General features: G+C 38.3%; 1 protein-coding gene, 1 long non-coding RNA gene and 1 pseudogene across 2 annotated transcripts in view; all 3 read left to right on the top strand.

Moving 5' to 3' along the window:
- Positions 1-3,393: 3,393 nt before the first annotated feature.
- Positions 3,394-5,605, top strand: LOC148721069 (melanocyte-stimulating hormone receptor-like). Its single transcript, XM_088738015.1, has one exon. The coding sequence runs from the start codon at positions 3,845-3,847 to the stop codon at positions 4,859-4,861; it is 1,017 nt and encodes a 338-aa protein (XP_088594141.1). The 5' UTR covers positions 3,394-3,844; the 3' UTR covers positions 4,862-5,605.
- Positions 5,606-6,088: 483 nt separating this feature from the next.
- Positions 6,089-20,363, top strand: part of LOC148721062 (uncharacterized) — an 87,306-nt gene continuing 73,031 nt past the window's right edge. Inside the window, exon 1 of the long non-coding RNA XR_015993053.1 lies at positions 6,089-6,415. This is a non-coding gene — a long non-coding RNA (uncharacterized LOC148721062). The remainder of the gene's footprint in view (positions 6,416-20,363) is intronic.
- Positions 18,901-20,065, top strand: LOC148721068 (uncharacterized; annotated as a pseudogene).

Below are 20,363 nucleotides of genomic sequence, written 5' to 3'. Positions count from 1 at the left end.
ACAAATCTCACTAGAGGTGGAACGTAGACGAAAACAATACAAGAACTCCTATGCTCCCTCTCTTTAGTGAGTGAGCTTCAACAACAGCATTTCTTGGAAATTCCCTTATTCTTGTTGCCGTACACAAGGGATCTTCCTTCCATCAGCGGTTCAAACTTTTGTATCATTGTTTGGAAATAACTGATCTGTCTGAGCGGCGAGACAAAAGCTACAAAACTGTGTTCATTAGAAAGTCAAATGAAATATTTTAAAATAAACTGGCATCTGTGATAAAATTTCAATTTCAACGGTTTGAGGCCGGCTTTCGGAGATTGTTACGAATCCAGTGTTCTCTTAGACTAAGTAAAATCGTCAGCTTTTTTTTATTATTATTATTTCCAGTTTACCGAAGGTTGATAACGATTCAAGTTTGAACTTCATGCAGATCATGAAAGGACATTTGAAAAGCACCCTATCAAACAAAGAGAGATTGTTTGCCGCACTTTCAAAAATGATACGATAGATGTCTCTGTATTTGGCGTGCTTTTATTAACATTTCATACCATTTGAGACACTTCACAAGTTCCGATAAAGAGTAACTTTTTAGACACAATAGACAACTGATGTCTCATAGACTTTGACAAAGTTTTGACAACTAATTCGTTCGCCAGTACACTACATGAAGCACGCGGTAATTTTACGGTCGAGCTTGAAAGATGGCTAACAATAGCTAAAGGCGGAGCTTAGTGAAACTAAGGTTTTTATAAACGATGATAAAAATAATAAAAATCTACAATGAAATAAATTATTCATCGAGTCATTGATAGGTTTGACAACCGATCCCTTTATTTTCCATCTCGATCAATAAATTGTCAGTAAATTTCCTTTTACATGAAAGTTTACCTAACACGAAAGTATTTTCTTGGTCCTCTTGTGAACAAGACATTGGAAGAAAACAAATTGGATCTAGGGTCCAGTAAACTACCTTCGGTTCTTCATTATCAGGGATGGTCACTATGAATTCGCTGGCTAAATGAGAATAGCCAACTGACAAAGGTAAAAAAAATGTAGAAAATGGTTTGCTTGCGTAATATTTTGCTTTTGTTTACAATTTTGGTTCAAGTACTTGTCAGATACGGAAAGAAGAGAGAAAAACTGCAAAGCGCAATTAACTACATGGATAAAATTCAAACATTTTACAAAAAGTTCGCAGGTGGGACCAGAATTTGAAAGTGAATAGTTTGGTGCATTTCGGAGATTGTTAAAAATTCAATTTTTTCAAAGATCGATTAAAATCACTGGTTTAAACTATTTATTACGCTTGGTGAGGCTGCAGGTAATGATGCAAGTTTCAACCCCACAAATAATTATATGACAGGAACACTTAATTAGCATCCTCTCAGTGGAGGTTCAGTGACAAATGTCTCCAAATTTGCCTTTCAGTGTTATTTCTTAACTGAGGTACCTCGCAGGTTCCAGGCATTTTTTGACACACAAAGAATTAAACACTGGTGAGGAATTTTGGTTTACGGTGGACTTTCTTTAGGAAGTAGGATTTCAGTGATCGTCGTTGTGTTGCTGTTAAGAAAATTTAGTTCTTGTTGCAATCACAGGTAACCTCACCCTAAGAAAAAGGAAACAGAGAATGAAATAGCAAAGGTGGAGAATGAAAGAGCAAAAGCGGTTTGATAGCAAAACATCTTGTTACGGTTTTTTTTTTTAATTTTAGTCCGGGATGCAAAAGGAAGAGAAAAAAAAGCTGGAAGCCTATTTAATAACAAATTTAATTCAAACATTTTAAAAGAAGTTGCTCCTGCGACCAAAATTTGAATTTGAATAGTATAATGCATTCGGAAATTCTCACGAATCCAAATTTTTCCTAGACCAACTAAAATCGTTATCTTGAACTTTTATTTCCAGTTTTTCTTGTTTGAAAATGATTCAAGTCATAACTTCATGCAAATGATATGGACACTTGGTTTGCACCTTTTCAAAGATATTTGATGCAGGTGAAGAAGGATTGTTTGTCGACTTGTTAAAAAAAAAAATGACAACACAGATGTCTTCCCATTTTCTTCTTATTGCTTTTTCATACCTGAGAAACTTCATAGGTTCCAGAAAAAGAAAGTTATAATACCTTTATACACTATAATCACTAAAAGTATTTACAAAAAAAATGACAAAATGCTTTAAAATCGATGAAAAATACGTCAAAATGTTTAGTAAAAATCCAAGAAAAACTCATGGATACACACTTCGTTTAATGACTAATTCTTATTTGCAAAGAATATAATTGAAAAAATTTGTATAAGAAAATTCAACAAAATTTTAATATCATGTATAAAACAAAAGGCATTGAGCTTGAAAATTGCTCTAAAAAAATTTAAAAAAAAATTAATTAAAAAGACTCATTTTTTGGACTCAAAAGACAATTTTTCTGACGCATCATCAATGAGTAAATGCTTGTGAGGAAGTCTTAAAGTGAATATAATTACAGAAGCAATGTTTCATTGATCGAGGCTGGGTGTGTACTGTTCAGACGAAATACCAACAACAAATTTCAGTGGAGGTGGAACACAAACGAAAACATTTGAAGAACTGCTATACTCCCCTTCTTCGGTTGGAACGCTTCAACAAGAATCAATTCCTTTTCAGCAGTCGCAGGTTTTCTCAATTTTATACGATAAAGCAACATTAAGCAGTAGTGCTGTCTCCTCATCCGTCCAAGTGAAATATTCGTTATCCGTGCTACTATCTGAATTGACTTTTCTCTTCAGTTCTAGAGGCCATTTTGCACTTGATTAAAGAAATGGTGTGCGCATGAGGAGATGGTAAAACCACTGACGGGTGTCACAAACTTCATCCGGTTATCAGTTCCATCTTAACAGAAGGAAACTTTCGCACAATTCCGTGTGAACAGAATGTCCGGTCGAGTTTTTCAGCCGGTCGAAAACTCGTTTAGAACCGCGTGAACATAGCCTCATTTCTATGCAACCCTATTTCGATGGATGGACGACAAAGGCAATTCATTTCTTTCTCAGCAGTCCAAATTTTCCTTTCCATCACAGCATTTATTAGCAATTTTCTTATCCTTTTTGCCCTTCACTTAAAATCTTCCATTCATCCGCGAACGAAACTCGTGTATCGTTATGTGGCAACAACAGATCTGTGAAAGAAACGACAGAAAGTTGTTTGTTCTCGTAATTTTTTGCTCTTCTTATTTTTTGCTCTAGTTTTTGTCGGATACGAAAGGGAGATAAAAGAGCCACAAAATGTTACTAATTATACGGTTGAATTAAAATATTTTAAATAAGTTTGCATGTGTGGCCATACGTCAACTTCGTAATCGATGTATGCATTCGAATTTTCTGGACTGGTTAACATGGGTTGAACATCCTCAGCTTGAATCTTCTTTTTATTCGAATGCTGAGGCTAATAATGATTCAAGCCTCAACTGTACTCAACTGATATGGACATTTGATTGACACTCTATCAATGAAACCAAGCCACCTTGGGAGCAGGTCCTCAGTTATTAGCACTATCATGGCACGTCGTTCCTTCGCCTACAAGTCGTGTTGCTAGAGGCCTCAAACTTATTCACGGGTCAAGTAACTCGTATTGAAGCGTTAATAATGAATGCCTGCATGTAGGCTAAGTTAAGTGGGATTTTTTGTCCCACAAAGAAAACAAAGATAATGTTACAGGTGTTTTTATATATTTGCCTATTATTCCTATTTCATACGGGGTGTACCTGACAAGTTAAAGCGACAATTTCCCTGACGATTTTAAAACGAGTGAACAGTTATGAGTAAGCCTTTATATGATTACTATGTAGGATGTACGTCGTCGTTGTGTAGCTGTTTAGATGACATATTTTTCGTTACAATCACAGATAACCGCAGTTCAAGAAAAAGGAAACGATCACAGAATAATGTCAACAACAAATTTCACTGGAGTTAGATTACAGACCAAGACATTTAAAGAACTATATTGCTCCCCCTCTCTGGTTAGTGGACTCCAAAAAGAATCAGTATACGTACTTTTCGCAGCAGTTGGCATTCTCCTCTCCATCACAGCATTTCTTGGCAATTCTCTTATCCTCGTTGCCCTTCACAAAGAATCTTCCCTTCATCCGCCGTCCAAACTCTTGTATCGTTGTCTGGCAATAACTGATCTGTTGGTTGGTCTTGTTGCCCAGCCTCTGAATACTATTCATAATATGTCTGTGGTTCACGAACAATGGAATCTCTGTCGATACGCACTTGACGCCACCGCCCTTACAGGCTATGCATTATGTGAAGTTTCGTTGATGACGATGACGGCCATAAGTGTGGATAGACTTCTCGCCCTGCTGTTGGGGCTAAGATACAGACAAATTGTAACTTTGAAGCGCACATGCATCATTATATCTACCTTTTGGATTTTATCTAGTGTCACTGCTTTATACTACACATTAGGTTGCTGTATAATCCGTTGGTCTACCCATATATTTGTACCATCTTGTCTTGTTATTTCAGTAGCCTCGTATATAAAAATTTTTCGGGGTCTCAGTCATCATCAGGCTCAAGTACAAGATCATGTCCAACAACAGCCGAGCCAAGCAAATGTACTGAACATGGCGCGATACAAAAAGGCAGTGTACAGTGCACTGTGGGTGCAGTTAGCATTAGTTGTTTGTTATGTACCATACTTAATAGTGGAAATTGTAATCGCTTACAGTAAAACATATTCATCACACTTACTAATATTGAGGTCTGCAGCAGTTATATTAGTTTACTTTAACTCGACGCTAAACCCGTTCCTTTACTGCTGGAAGATAAGTGAAGTAAGACAAGCAGTGAAGCAGACAATCAGACAAGCACTTTGCTTTCCATGGAGTTAGGTCTTCCTCGACTTATATATAGTATTTCTAAAGCTGAAAGTGATTACACAATTATTGTATGAAAACGCCCGTCAAATATGTTATTAGATAGAAAGAAATAAAAAGCTCAAATGATATTGTTGTTCGAAGTTTGTACATAGTCTGTTGTGGACATTTTATCCGTTAATTTATGTTTTTTGTGTTGTGAATATTTTCCCCGTTAATTTATGTTTTATATATTGATTAATGTCAATCATTGATTTCTGTAACGCAAAGCCCTGTGAGGCTCTCACTTTTAATCGAGTACTCATTAAAAAAAATTGCTTGTTGTGTGCACTTAATAGCTATTTTACAGAAAAAACTGAAAGAAAGGCAATAGAAACACCAACCATCTCTTTTCAAAAGTATTTTTCGTGTTAGCTAACCACCAATGATCTTAAATACGGCAAGGCATAATTAAAGAAAGGTATGCATGCATTTTAATTTCATGTTTAATCTTCTTTTAGCAATATAAAAGTACTGGATAAAACTTCAAAGGGTAGTTAAAAGAGTTTTTTAAAGTCAACGTTTTTTACTAACTTAAAGAGAGAAGCTTGTTATTGACTTCATATTGCGAATCGAGTTGCATTGGTCGACGTTTAGTCTCGAATTTGTCTTGTTATCAGAAAATTTTCCGTAATTCTTATGAATATGTAAAGATGGTTCCCTTGCTTGTGTATGTTAACAAACTTTAAGAATTCGTATGAAATAAAATTGACTATAACCGGTTGTTTTAGTTTCTTTATTTTTAGCTTGCTCAGGCTGATGACAAGTCAGGCCTCAACTTTACACAAATTATATGGACATTTGATTGACACCCTATCAATAAAACTGACACCCTATCAATATCGTTATTAGCATAGCGGCACGTCGCTGTACGTGACAAGTTAAAGCGACAAAAATAGGCTTTTTGACACAACAGACAATTTTCTCTGTGATGTTTTCAAACGAGTAAAAGATGATGAGAAAGTCTATCTGATTATTATGTAGGAACTGAGTAAGGTTTTAGTGATCGTTGTTGTATTGCTGTTTAGACGAAATATTTCTCGTTGCAATCACGGATAACCTACTTCAAGAAATAGGAAACGAAAAGAGAATGAAGTCTACAACAAATAACAGTAGAGGTGGAACGCTGACCAAAACATTTTAAGAACTACATCTCTTTCCCGACAATAATTTAAAAATTCTCTCCTAACAGCCTAGAGTACTGATCTCCATAATAGCATTTCTTGGCGATTCTGTTAGCTTCGTTGCTCTTCACAAAGAATCTTCCCTTCATCCGATGTCGAAACTCTTGTGTTGTTGTCTGGCAACAAGTGATCTGTTGGTTGGTCTTGTTAGCCAGCCCCTCTATGCTACTTTTTGGATAATGATGTTTGTGGTTCAGGAACATTAGAGTAGTTACAGAGAATTCTCGACATATTTTTATGTTATGTTAAACAATTTCCACCTTTGTTTGCTTCTTTAGGGAAATCGCTTGATGTGGACGCTTTATTGCTCAACGTGCAGCTTAATTTTTATCCTCGTCATCTTGAGGTAAATTAGATTCAATCATCGTGAGGCGCTTAAACAATTGGTACATATATATCCATTGATTTCCAGCCGCAATTGATAAATTCCCTTCAGTTTTAACGAGTAACCGTCGTGATCAGAGGAGAGTTTAGAGCATTGCACCATTAAAAATATTACAACCGGCGATCATTTTGAATATTCTGAAGAAAGCAAGAGAACAAATTCCGTAAAATTGAAAAAACATGGTTTAGAAGCTTAACATCCTGTCACGGTTTTTATTTGAGATTTTAGTCCGGGGATACAAAAACAAGAAAAATAGCCTCCAAAACTTTGTTCATGGCAAATTTAACTCAAATATTTTGAAATAAGTTGGCATCTGTGACAAAAATTTCAATTTCAACAGTTTGTTGCTGGCTTTCGGAGATTGTCACGAATCCAGTGTTCTCTTAGACTAAGTAAAATCGTCAGCTTTTATTTTTTATTATTTCCAGTTTACCGAAGGCTGATAATGATTCAAGTTTGAACTTCATGCAGATCATGATAAGGACATTTGAAAAGCACCCTATCAAATAAAGCGAGATTGTTTGCCACACTTTCAAAAATGATACGATAGATGTCTCTATACTTGGCGTGCCTTTTATTAACATTTCATACCATTTGAGACACTTCACAAGTTCCGAAAAAGAGTAACTTTTTAGACACAATAGACAACTGATGTCTCATAAACTTTGACAAAGTTTTGACAACTAATTCGTTCGTCAGTACACGATATGAAGCACACGGTAATTTACAGTCGAGCTTGAAAGATGGCTAACAATAGCTAAAGGCGGAGCTTAGTGAAACTAAGGTTTTATAAACGATGATAAAAATAATAAAAATCTACAATGAAATAGATTTTTCATCGAGTCAGTGATAGGTTTGACAACCCATCCCTTTATTTTCCATCTCGATCAATAAGTTGTCAGTAAATTTCCTTTTACATGAAAGTTTACCTAACACGAAAGTATTTTCTTGGTCCTCTTGTGAACAAGACATTGGAAGAAAAAAAATTGGATCTAGGGTCCAGTAAACTACCTTCGGTTCTTCATTATCAGGGATGGTCACTATGAATTCGCTGGCTAAATGAGGATAGCCAACTGACAAAGGTAAAGAAAAATGTAGAAAATGGTTTGCTTGCGTAATATTTTGCTTTTGTTTACAATTTCGGTTCAGGTACTTGTCAGATACGTAAAGAAGAGAGAAAAACTGCAAAGTGCATTTAACTACATGGATAAAATTCACACATTTTACAAAAAGTTCGCAGCTGGGACCAAAATTTGAATTTGAATAGTTTGGTGCGTTTCGGAGATTGTTAAAATTCAATTTTTTCAAAGATCGATTAAAATCACTGGTTTAAACTATTTATTACGCTTGGTGAGGCTGCAGGTAATGATGCAAGTTTCAACCCCACAAATAATTATATGACAGGAACACTAAATTGGCATCCTCTCAGTGGAGGTTCAGTGACAAATGTCTCCAAATTTGCCTTTCAGTGTTATTTCTTAACTGAGGTACCTCGCAGGTTCGAGGCATTTTTTGACACACAAAGAATTAAACACTGGTGAGGAATTTTGGTTTACGGTGGACTTTCTTTAGGAATTAGGATTTCAGTGATCGTCGTTGTGTTGCTGTTAAGAAAAAATATTTCTCGTTGCAATCACAGATAACCTCACCCTAAGAAAAAGGAAACAGATACAGAATAATGTCGACAACAAATCTCACTAGAGGTGGAACACAGGCGAAAACATTACAAAAACTACATTGCTCCCCCTCTCTGGTTGGTGTGTTTTAACAAGAATTTCAAATTTCTTTCTTTTCAATCTACATTCTTCTTACCATCACAGCATTTTTTGGGAATCTTCTTATCCTTCCCTGCATCCGCCGTCCAAACTCTTATATCGTTGCCTGGCAACAACTGATCTTCTGGTTGGTCTTGTCAGCCAGCCTCTCTATGCTACTTATTGGATGTCCTTGGTTCAGGCACATCGTAGTCTTTGTCGATACGCATTTGAAGCAGCCTCACCCATCACATCCTATGCATAACGTGGATTGTCTTTGATGACGATAACGGCCATAAGCGTGGACAGGCTTCTCGCCCTGCTTTTGGGGTTAAGATACAGAGAGATTGTAACTTTGAAGCGCACACATATCATTGTAGCTTTCTTTTGGATTGTATCTAGCGTCATTGCTTTATGGTACACATTAGATTACCGTATACTGATTTTGTGTGGCTCTGTAGTTATACCATCTTGCCTTATTATTTCACTCGCCTCATATATAATATGTTTGTCTTAGTCATCATCTGGCTTAAGTACAAGACCATGTCCAAGCACAGCCGAGCCAACCAAATGCACTGAACACGGCGCGATACAAAAAGGCAGTGCACAGTGTACTATGGCGGCAGTTAGCATTAGTGGTCTGTTATGCACCATACTTTATGGTGTCAATTGCAATCGCTAACAGTAACACATATTCATCACACCTTAAGGGAAGTAGCAGTTGCCTCGATTTCCTTTGACTCGACTTTAAACCAGTTCCTTTACTGCTGGAAGAGTAGTGAAGCAGACAATCAGACAAGCACTTTGCCGTCCATGGAGTTAGATCCCTAAAGAATTTATTTGAAGAATGTCCATAATTATGAGTTTTAGAGATTTTAAGTTTATTTTTTCCTTAAATGTCTCAGAACATCGGTTATATTAAAGTTCACAATCACACATGGTTTGATGCTACTCTGTATTAAAGATTTAATAGATGTAACCAAGAAGTTACAATTCATAGACCCAACGTTTCGACACTCCCATCTAATGCCTTCATCAAGGCACATTATGGAACATTATAAGATTATTTGATTATAAGATAATTTACATTATTAAAAACTAGATCATTGGATAATGCAATTCAAGACTTTTTATTGGCTTAGCCATTATGGTATATCAGCCAATATACCATAATCTACAAATATGGTAAGTGTACGTATCAGCTTAAAATTAAAAGGGAGCTAAATTTAACAAAATTTAATAATTTAAGTTAACGTTTTTAATAAAACAATTATTCCACTCGCGCTTGTTGGATATGAGATGATTATAGCCAACTCGGCGCTACGCGCCTCGTTGGCTATCTATCATCTCATATCCAACGCGCGCTCGTGGAATAATTGTTAATTATAAGAAACGTTATTAATGGTTCAGATAATAACAACAACAAGATTTGAATCACCTCAGCTTGCGTGATACTAAGACCTTTTTCTGATCTCGTCAACCAAAGGGATGAAGAAACAAAATAACTGAAAAATATATCACATTGCCCCACTGGCAAAATTTTGCCATTTATTACTGGAAAAAAGAGAAGGAAGGTAGAGAATGTACTAGCAAAAGCGGTGGTAGTAAAACATCTTGTTACGGTATTTCTTTTTTTTTTTTTATTTTAGTCCGGGATGCAAATGGGAGAGAGAAAAAGCTGGAAACCTTTTCAATAACAGATTTGAATCAAACATTTTTAAAGAAGTTCGCTCCTGTGACCAAAATTTGAATTTCAATAGTATAATGCATTCGGATTTTGTCACGAATCCAATCATTTTTTCCTAGACCAAGTAAAATCGCTAGCTTGAACTTTTATTTCCAGTTTTTCATGGCTGAAATGATTCAAGTCTTAACTTCGTACAAATGATATGGATACGTAGTTAGCACTCTTTCAAAGATATTTGGTGTAGGTAAAAAGGATTGTTTGTCGCCCTGTTAAAAAAAATGACAAGATGTCTCCCCATTGTCTTCTTATTGCTTTTTCATACCTGAGGCATTTCATAGTTTCCAGAAAAAAAACTCACTTTTTGGACACAACAGACAATTTTTCTGACACACTTTGAATGTGTAAACGCTGGTGAGGAAGTCCTAAAGTGACTATAATTACAGAAGCAATGTTGCATTAATCGAGGCTGGGTGTGTACGGTTCAGACGAAATACTTTCTGTTTCAATCACAAATGATCTTCAAGGAAATGGAAACATAAACAGAATTATACCAACAACAAATTTCGCTGTAGGTGGAACACAGACCAAAACATTTGAGGAACTGCTATACTCCTCTTCTTCGGTTGGAAGGCTTCAACAAGAATAAATTCCTTTCTCAGCAGTCCACATTCTCTTCATTATCACAGCGTTTCTTGGAAATACTCTTATCAGTTGTCACTCTTGAAAAGGAATCTTCCCTTCATCCGCCATCCAAACTCTTGTATAGTTTTTTTGGTTACAACTGATCTGTTGGTTGGTCTTGTTTCCCAGCCTCTCATAACTTCTTATTGGATGTCAGTGCTTCACGAACACCGGAGTCGCTGCCCGCTGCTACGCATTTGACGCAGTCATTATTACAAGCTACGCGTTATTTGCTATCTTTGTTTACGATGCGTGGACAGTCTCCTTGCCTTGTTGTTGGGGCTAAGAGACAAACAGTTATAACTTTGAAACGCATATACCTCATGATAAAATTAACAAATGGTAAACACCACAGCGTACACTATTGAGTTATGGATGCAGGCGGGAGGTTGCTAAGCACGAAAGAAGCGTAAGAGTCGCTCGAGGCGATGGCCGAGAGCGACTCTAGCTTCTTGAAAGCTTAGCAAACCTCCCAAGTGCATCCATAACTCAATAGTGTACGCTGTGGTGTTTACCATTTGTTTTATAACATAACATTGATACATTGTAGCTAAAGAGTTCCCTTTTATTTAACAAATCTTACGGAATCTTACGTGACCAGAAAAAACAAGCGCGCGCGGAAAAATAGTCTTTGTATTTGCTCACGTCAGAAGCGTACACCGATGGGCAAATGGAGGACGCTGAATTGACCAATCAGAGCGCGCGCTTTACTTTGGTTATGTTATGAATACTTTTGGATTGAGTCAGGCTAGTGTCACGACTTTATGCTATACCGTGTAATCGTCTGGTATGATCAAATAATGATCGAGTTACCATCTTGCCTTGTTATTTCAATCGCCTCGTATATAAAAATTTATAATTTATAATATATAATTTTGATACTCCCGATTTCTGACCGGTAGAGGAGGGGCTGGCCACTCATTCGAACCCGAACTCACAGCTAAAGTTTCCTGGCGAACGGCTTCTTCCGTCAGGGCTCGCACTCGCTGCCTAGTAATCAGGATGAATATTTAAGAGATACTACATGAGCCAAATTTCCCAAAAATGAAAGCAACGTAATCGAAAACGGTACTAATAAAGAGAAAACGTTACAGACGCGTTATTGAAAATCCAAACCATAAAATTGACCATTAACAGCGATAATCAAATCAGAAGCTAACTGATCTATACACTAAATAAACTGTTACATTCTACGTTGACTAAATCATTATAAAAGAACTCGGCTACCACTCAGATTTAGAAAGTCAAATTAGCTTGCAACGGAAAAGCATGCTGATAAAAGCGAAGTTCCACTCACAATTGTAGGAATTACAAAAGCGTCCTTTACCAACTTGTAGATAACGGGTGCTTCACCGCTTTTGTTGAGGACGGGTCCTCCACCAAATATATTGGGGGCGGGATCTAACCACTCGCTTGGCTATTAACGTAAGGTACCAAGACTGTACTTTTCTTCTTTTATTTTCTTCTGGAGAGCCACTACAGCAGCGCTTTATGCATCTAATAATCGTTATGCATTAGCGTGAGGAACCAACGCTTTAAGTAGGAAAATCGTAGACACGTTTGGGTTAGCTGACCGTGAGAGTTTCCGCAGTGTTTTTGTTGTTTTGCAAAGGGGAAAATCGGGTTGCTCGCTCCGAAGTACTTGGCGAGCACCAAGGAACCAATTAAACGCCAATGATCGAGCTGCGCACGAGAATCACGCGCAAATCACGCGCACAAACAGGATCTCAGTGTGGGTAAAATTTAAGGCCAGCTTTACCAACCCAAACATGACCACCTATGAAACTAGCTATTTCCAACCATAACAAGCGATTAAAACGTCTAGCACGGTAAGAAGGAAATCCGTGAACTGAGCCAAGTTCAAGCACACACTAAAAATAAAAGATCAAAACTATAGATCTACCAAAACAACACGTAGACGCAAAAAGGCGAGACTCATCAAAACAAAAGGTAAACCTAAAAATACTCGAAATAGCAATCCTTTAATGATACTCTACAACACTTTACTGCTGAAAGACTACTGAAGTAACCCAAGCACTGAAGCAGAAAATCAGACAAGCTCTTTGCTGTCTATGGAGTTAGATCCTCCTTGAGAAATATTTGTATAAGTAGAAGAGGACACTCTTCGAATTTGTTATTAGATAGAAAGAAATAAGAAGCTCAAATAATATTGTTGTTCGAGGTTTGTACCGTCTGTAATGAATATTTAACCCGTTAATTTATGTTGTTTTACGTTGCGAATATTTTCCCTGTTAGTGTATCCTTTTTTACGTTCATTTATTTCAATCATCAACCAATACTATCCATTTCTGTGTAGCGTAAACCCCTAGTTTTTTCACCATCCATCCTTTCATTTCCGATTTCGACCACCGTATTTACCCGTGTATGATACGCACCCGTGTATAATACGCACCCGTGTATAATACGCACCCTAATTTTTGACCTCTTTTTCTAAAAAAAAAAAAAGATTTCAAGACAAACACCAAGATTTAAAACTTCTATCTTTTCATTCAATTAGCTGGAAACTCATTAATAATATGTTTACAACCATTTCGACCACAAATATCGCACGCACCGAGCACATAATAACAAGCTTTTCTATTCAATAACAGTCAAACGTTTTACCAAAAATGCAACTTGAAGTCCTTATTGATATACCAAAATTCACAATTTTGATTATTATCATAACAGCAATTCATAAACATTATTTCTACACACCGCACTGCTGGTAGCTTGATTATTTAATACTGCCTTGCGTACGATTTAAATGAAGTGGAGTGTTTAGTGTCTTTGAATTAAACAACGAAACCTTGGAATTTCGACTCGCTGTCCGATTCAAATAGATTTTCGATGACTGAATCATCAAGTTCATCATTGTTCTTGGTTGAATTGTAAACAAATCCACCTTATGTGCCATCTAAATTGTTTGTGATCCCACACTTAGGAAAGAGGCAGCGATCATTTCGGACGGAATTCTTGCGAAATCCACGAACAGATCAGTTCCACGGAAGCCTTCTTTTGTCGTCCATGGGCGGTAAATTCGTGAATTCCATCAGCCATCCACTGCTTTCGGACTCCATCTTTAAATGGTTTATTCAAAGATACATCGAGCGGCTGGAGAAGGGAAGTTAACCCGCCAGGAATCAAAGCAAGAGTAGTCCTCTCACGTTTGAAGGACGCGGAATCCAAGGACGCTTTCTAACAGGATCTGTCAAGTGAGCTTCAACCTGAGTCGTAAACAAGCAAGCTCTTTCTCCTCCCCAAGCTACCAATTCGCGCACACCACACTTTTTCGATCCATGCTTTCATAAGTTCTGAATCCATCCATCCTTTCTCTTGGGCTGAAACAAAAGCTCCATGCTTGTTGTTGATCTTAGGAATGGTTTTTCTCTTGAAGATTACCATCGGTTTCAGTTTTGATCCATCGCCGCAGCACGCCAAAACAACTGTCACTCGATTCTTCTCATTTCCCGTGGTACGTGTTTTGATGGTTTTCTCGCCGGTTTTGTTTACGGTACGATTCGGTGGAATGTCGAAGGTCAATGGAGTTTCGTCCATGTTAGCAATGAGATGAAGTGGGAAGCTGTTTTCTTTACAGCGATCAATAATGCAGCGATGAAATCGGACGATCTTCTCTTCGTCAGTCATCTGGCAGACGTTGTGCTAATGTTGTTTTCTGTCGAAGTGACAGACCGTTCCTCTTCATGAAGCGCTGACACCAGTGATTGCTAACTTTAAAATGTCCTTCAGGAATGCTGTACTTCTCGTTCTTTGCAAGTTCGAGGGCTTTCAGTCTCACAATGGATGGCAGAATGGCAAGACCATTATTTCAGTTTTCTCGGTAATCCAAGCCAGCAGATAGTCTGGAAAAGCCGGAATCCGGAATTCCGCCGGAATATTTCAACGTCTGTTTTTTAATTCAAAACGACTCCGATGATTTTCCGAAGAGTGTACGAGCTCCGAATATACTCCGATGATTAACACGAAGATTATTCGATGGTTTCCAAAGTTACCCAGAGAGCCCTGAGTTTTGAAGGCTTGTTTTTTCAATTCTTCTATTTTCTTTTTTCAAGATTTTTCCGAAGAGTGTACGAGCTCCGAATAAATACTCCGAGGATTAACCGAAAACTATCCGAGGTTCTCCGAAGTTACCCGGAGATCCTCGAGGAACAATCGAACCCCCGGCTTCATTTGTTTTGTATCGACTTTGTTTATTTCATCTTTTGTTTATTTTTAATTATTAACTTATCTATTTTTTAACAGCCGTGAAACTAAATAATAAACAGCAAATCATTCGTCAAATTATAGGTTAACATGGTCAGCGTCCCTTTAATCTCGATCTCGATTATTCATTAAAAGGGTACAAAGAAAATAGAGCAATGCCCTAGTCAGTCTGCCATTTATTCAATTACAATTCCGGGAAAGCACTGCTTAACGAAAGCGATAAGCTCTTCCGTTAGAGACAGGCCTCCCTCATTCCTCCTCACCAGACCTTGCCAGTGGCCTGTATGGAACCAGGGACGACGTATGCACAGACATGCTGTGTTAATATGGTATTATATTCTTTGTGCTCTTCCTAACTTCCAGCATTTTGTGCCATCTAAGTACAGATTTGGATACCAGTCCACTTCTAAACGTCCAATGACTGCCATGCTATCAACAGGTTGAAAGTCTTTTTGAAAGCTTCCTTCCTTTACCGCCGCCTGGTTAGCTCAATTGGGAGAGCGCCGGACTGCTGTGCGGGAGGTCGAGAGTTCAATACCGGCCGGACCAACACTCAGGGTCTTAAAACTATCTGAGAAGAATATGCTTCCTTTCTTTAACATCAAGAAATGGTTAGATATTCTAGTCTTCTCGGATAGGGACGAATAAATGAAGGTCCAGTCTCCTGCAGGTTTGGGGTAGGAGACGTTAATTTCCCACGCACGAGATTACTGTGTGATGGATGTCCTCCCTGGGGTGGGTTGGGTGGGTAATTACAGGGCCGTTCTGAAAACCACTTCTGTGAGAACGCACCCTGTCTGAAGATTATTATCTATCTATCTTCACATCCGTTACATTTTGAGATGTTTCCTTTTAGCTTCATTTAAAAGAAAGGATTAGAAGATTCAGGAATGATGGGTTTCAGCGGTAAAGGAAAACCTTGGGGCACGGATGGTTGGAGTGGACGCATACCGCTAAACGAATGCTGCTGCGTAGAAGACATCGCCGGCGACAGCCTTTGGCTAAACATAGATGTCGTAAATAATAATAATAATATATATATATATTCCCTTAGCTCCGGTTGGAGCATAGGCCATTAACCACTTCCGTCCTCCATCGGGTTCTGTCCTGGGCAAATCTTCCTAAAGTGGCCCAAGTGTGGCCCCAGTTTCTCATTTGGGACTCTACACCTCTTCTCCAGGAGTTCCTGGGACGACCCCTCTTTCTCTTGCCCTGAGGGTTCCAACGTAGTGCCTGCCGGGTGATGTTGTTAGCCGGTTTCCTTAGGATGTGACCTATCCATCTCCACTTTCTCTTTGAGATCTGAGTTATGATTGGTTCCTCGCCTGCTAATTCCCACAGCATCTCGTTCGTTACCCTGTCAGTCCAACTGATTTTTAAAATTCGCCTAAGGCACTTATTGACGAAGGTCTGCAATTTCTGGGACGTTTGGTTAGTTGTTCTCCACGTTTCAGAGCCATAGAGGAGGACTGCTTTGACATTGGTGTTAAAAATTCTAAATAATAATAATAATCAACTTTATTTAAAGAGGGTAAAACACATAACAGTATAAAACTGACAAACCAGTGACCCTCTTAAAATATATTGCAAATAATTATTGAAAAAGATTAAAAACTAATTATTTATGGAAAAAGATCAAGAGCTAAAAATCTAAAATTACAAAGTTTATAAAAACTATAAGATAAAATATTCTAATCGTTTATAACTATTCTTAAAAAAATCTAACATGGCCTTCTTAAAACATTTGATAGTAGGTTTCATTCTTATGTCCAGTGGTAAGATATTCCAGAGGCGTGAGGTCGATACTGTGAAAGACCTACCTCCCTCTGACTCCCGTTTGAATCGGGGACAGACGAGGTTTAGTTGTCCATGTCTGCTTGATCTTTCATTTATGTCTGCATTTCTTACGAGCATTTGGGACATATAAGGTGGACAGTCCCCAGACAATCGTTTGTACACCATTATTGACCTATCATGACTTTTGCCTCATGAAAGAATGGAACCCAATCCAATTTCCTAAACAGTTGTACGCTATTCGCTTTACTGTCAGCTCCGAGGATTACACGTGCCGCGCGTTTCTGAAGTTTAAAGACTTTCTGCAAATTCTCAGCAGAACAAGATGTCCATATGGTTGATGCATAAAGCATTGTCTGCTTGATCATAGCATTATAATAAAGTTTCCTTTGATCAATGGGCAAAAAGCGTCTTATTTTTCGCAGCACGGCAATTCTCTGCGATAACTTCGTGCATAGATTTTCAACATGTTGGTCGAAAGTAAGCTGGCTGTCAATCGTGACATCTAATAGTTTATGCGAGTTTACTTGTTCAAGTTCAGTAGAATTAACGTTCAACTGCAGGGTGGACTGTTCCATTTTCTTGGCTAACCTTTTGAATGACTGTGGTAACGGCCCTGGGTATCCAAAAGGATGATTTTGGCCAGCCCCCCCCCCCCCCCTCCCATTGGTGTGGCCACGTGAGACACGTTGCTGGTGAGGGCAAAAGTCTGATGCTGTGGCTGTAGATCTGATATTTTTATTCAAAATTCAAGTTATTAATTCAAGTTTAACTCAAAAAAAAATTTCGCGATCAATTTTTAGACAATGGCGTCACTAGCGTATTTTACCACATGCCAAGTCTTCACAAGGCCTGCGTTTTCGATCTTTCTTTGTTCTTCGGATGAGGAAAAAGGAGTGGGATATCGGGGTGGTTAACTATCCAACCGGAAACAAACTGATTTGAATTTACCCAATATCCATGCACTTTTCACTTGGCTAAGACAAAATTCACCATCACAAATTCCGTGTAACTAACATAAAAGTAGATTCTTCAGCGTTTTCTTAATTCCTCACAGGTGTTCGACCATGTTTATGGGGGTTCTATTGTTCCTCAGGCCGGATCCTCGAGTAACTTCGGAGTCTATGCACTGAGCTCGTACACCACTCAGAAAATCTTCGGAGTTGTTTTAAGTTAAAAACAGGCCTTGAAAAATTCAGGGATCTTCGGGTAACTTCGAAAACCTTCAGATAATCTTTGGTTAATCTTCGAGTATATTCGGAACTCGTACGCTCTTCGGAAAGGTAAGCTGGAAAACCCATGTGCAAGGTCTGTTAAGGAGGAATGAGGGAGGCCTGTCTCTAACAGAAGAGCCTATCGCTTTCGGTAAGCAGTGCTTTCCCGGAATTGAAATTGTGTAAATGGCAGACTGACTATGGCATTGCTATATTTTCTTTGTACCCTTTTAATGAATAATCGCGATCTCGATTAAAGGGACGCTGACCATGTTAACCTATGATTTGATGAATGATTTGCTGTTCATTATTTAGTTTCACGGCCGTTGAAAAATAGATAAGTCAATAATTAAAAATAAACAATGTAGCTGTCTTTCCGCGGTTAGCACGCTTCAGTCGAGGCAACTTCTCGAGCTTTTCTCTACTTTTTCGCCAGAGTCTAACATTACTCTCGTGAATACCAAACTCACGCTCGGCAGCACGATTGCCATGTTCCTCTGCAAACTGGATAATTCTCAACTTGTCGGACACACTGCAACTTTGACGTTTAACAGTGGTAAGTCTTGTAGCCATGATCACGATTGTGATTACCCTGTGAGCAGAACCTTTTCTTCTTTTCTTCTTCTTTTCTTCTTTTCTTCTTTGTAACCCTCCAACGTTCGAGGACGGGTTAAAAAGGCTCTGCTCGCAGGGTAGATTGTCACAATCTCACATGTTGTTTTCTTCGATCAGCTGTTTCTTAAAAAGTCACTTTGATTTATTAGTGGATCGAAATTGAAAATGTTTCATAGACCACTGTCATAAATGGCTGCCGGATTAATATTCTTTTGTTTAAATTTAAATTAGCCCTTCTAGCCTCGCTTGAGATAATGTATTCTTTTGAATTTTGCATTGGAGAACGAGGCCAGAAGGGCTAATTTAAATTTAAACAAAAGAATATTATCCGGCTGCCATTTATGAAAGTAATCTATTTGATAGATTATTTAACTGACAACCAATCACTGGTAGGATTTTGTTACTTTCTTTGTTATGTTTTTAACGTGTGCAAATTAAAACGTGCCTGACAAACAATGGAGCCCGTGTATGATACGCACCGCAATTTTGATGGCTATTTTTATGGAAAAAAAAGTGCGTATTATACATGGGTAAATACGGTAGCTTTGCCGGGCTCTACTTGTAATTTTCTAGACAGCTGTTATCGCAGTTTCGCGGACGGACTCTGATTCAAAGATCCTGGTGAGGTTTCCCTTTACAATGTCGAAGCAGTTGACTTTTATGCACACCTCTAAAAAAGTGCACACAATGATGTGATCTCATAGTCTGAGATTGAGCCGTCTCTTCCCTTTACCCCAAGGGTGGCGCGGGAGAGAGTTTATCTGTCTCAGTTGTCCACACGCTCATTACTGAAAATGAAATGCGTTTTGTTCCTGTATTCTGAAAGCGACAGCGCTAAAGCTGAACAGCTTAAGGATTACTTACAAGGTAAGCTGCGAAAAGTGGCAGATCTACGAAATGTCACCGATATTCTGGCAGAGGAACAGAATTTTAAAAAAGAACTTTCTCGCAGCAGCTGTGTTGTGTTGACAGGATCTCGTCATGCATCGTTTCTTATTCAAAACAAACGCCAAGAAATCGAAGATGATTTGACCCCTTTCGACGTTAAAGTGATACATGGCGAGTTCACAGGAAACGAAGAACTTGTGGACAGATTGGTGATAGTTTTTTTTTACGGAGAGAACCAAGAATGATTGGATTCCAACTGGTCTGGATGAAAGAAGAATATTTAATCTGCAAGGTGAAGAAATTCAGAGAGGAAATCCTTCCTTGGACCATCTTGAGGATTGCGTGACTGGACTAAAACTCGCGTGTAATTTTGAGACAGAGACATGAGATACAGTATCATAAAATCTCAACGAATTCAGGGAGAGCCGAATTGGCAAAGACTGGAGTAGACTTTCAAAATGAGCAAAGGTTTTGGTATTCAACTGCCATAAGGGTTACTGAAGAATCTGAATGCCCGCTGTACCTGTTTTTATACGTTTAGAAAGGACTTTGCGCCAAAACCTTCTATTTTCTGTTTTTTGACTTAGTAGGGCTACAAAGTGGACGAATGAGATTCCATGGTACTTGCGAAATAATTACATTGTTATTTCTCTAGAAAGTAAACTTGAAGAGGAAGTAAAGTTCTCGTGCGCAGATCATATATTATTTTCTTTCCTTTCTTTGCAAGCCCAATAAAGTGCACCATTGAAGCCAATCTGTATAGCTTTAGATTAGAAAATAGAAAACATATGCAAGGATTTCTTCTTCGCAGTTATCCGCATCGCAAATAACGTAATATATTTGATGCCACAGTATTTGTGTGTCCCGCCTTGACAGCGACAATCACTCGGTGGCGCGAGATCTGGGTACAAGATGCGCGCAATCCGCGCAGTTATGGTCGTACTGGAAGAAAAAAGACCCTGGAAGCGAGGTTTACCATTTCACTTTCATGGTCTCTTATGCTCAATCTTATGCGCTACTACTGTGTTCTGTAAGCACGTTATAGAAAGGAA

Source organism: Stylophora pistillata, chromosome 11 (assembly GCF_964205215.1).
Source record: "Stylophora pistillata chromosome 11, jaStyPist1.2, whole genome shotgun sequence".
NCBI lineage: Eukaryota > Metazoa > Cnidaria > Anthozoa > Scleractinia > Pocilloporidae > Stylophora > Stylophora pistillata.
The sequence above is the reverse complement of the archived record's forward strand: the minus strand, read 5'-3'. Positions and strand labels throughout refer to the sequence as shown.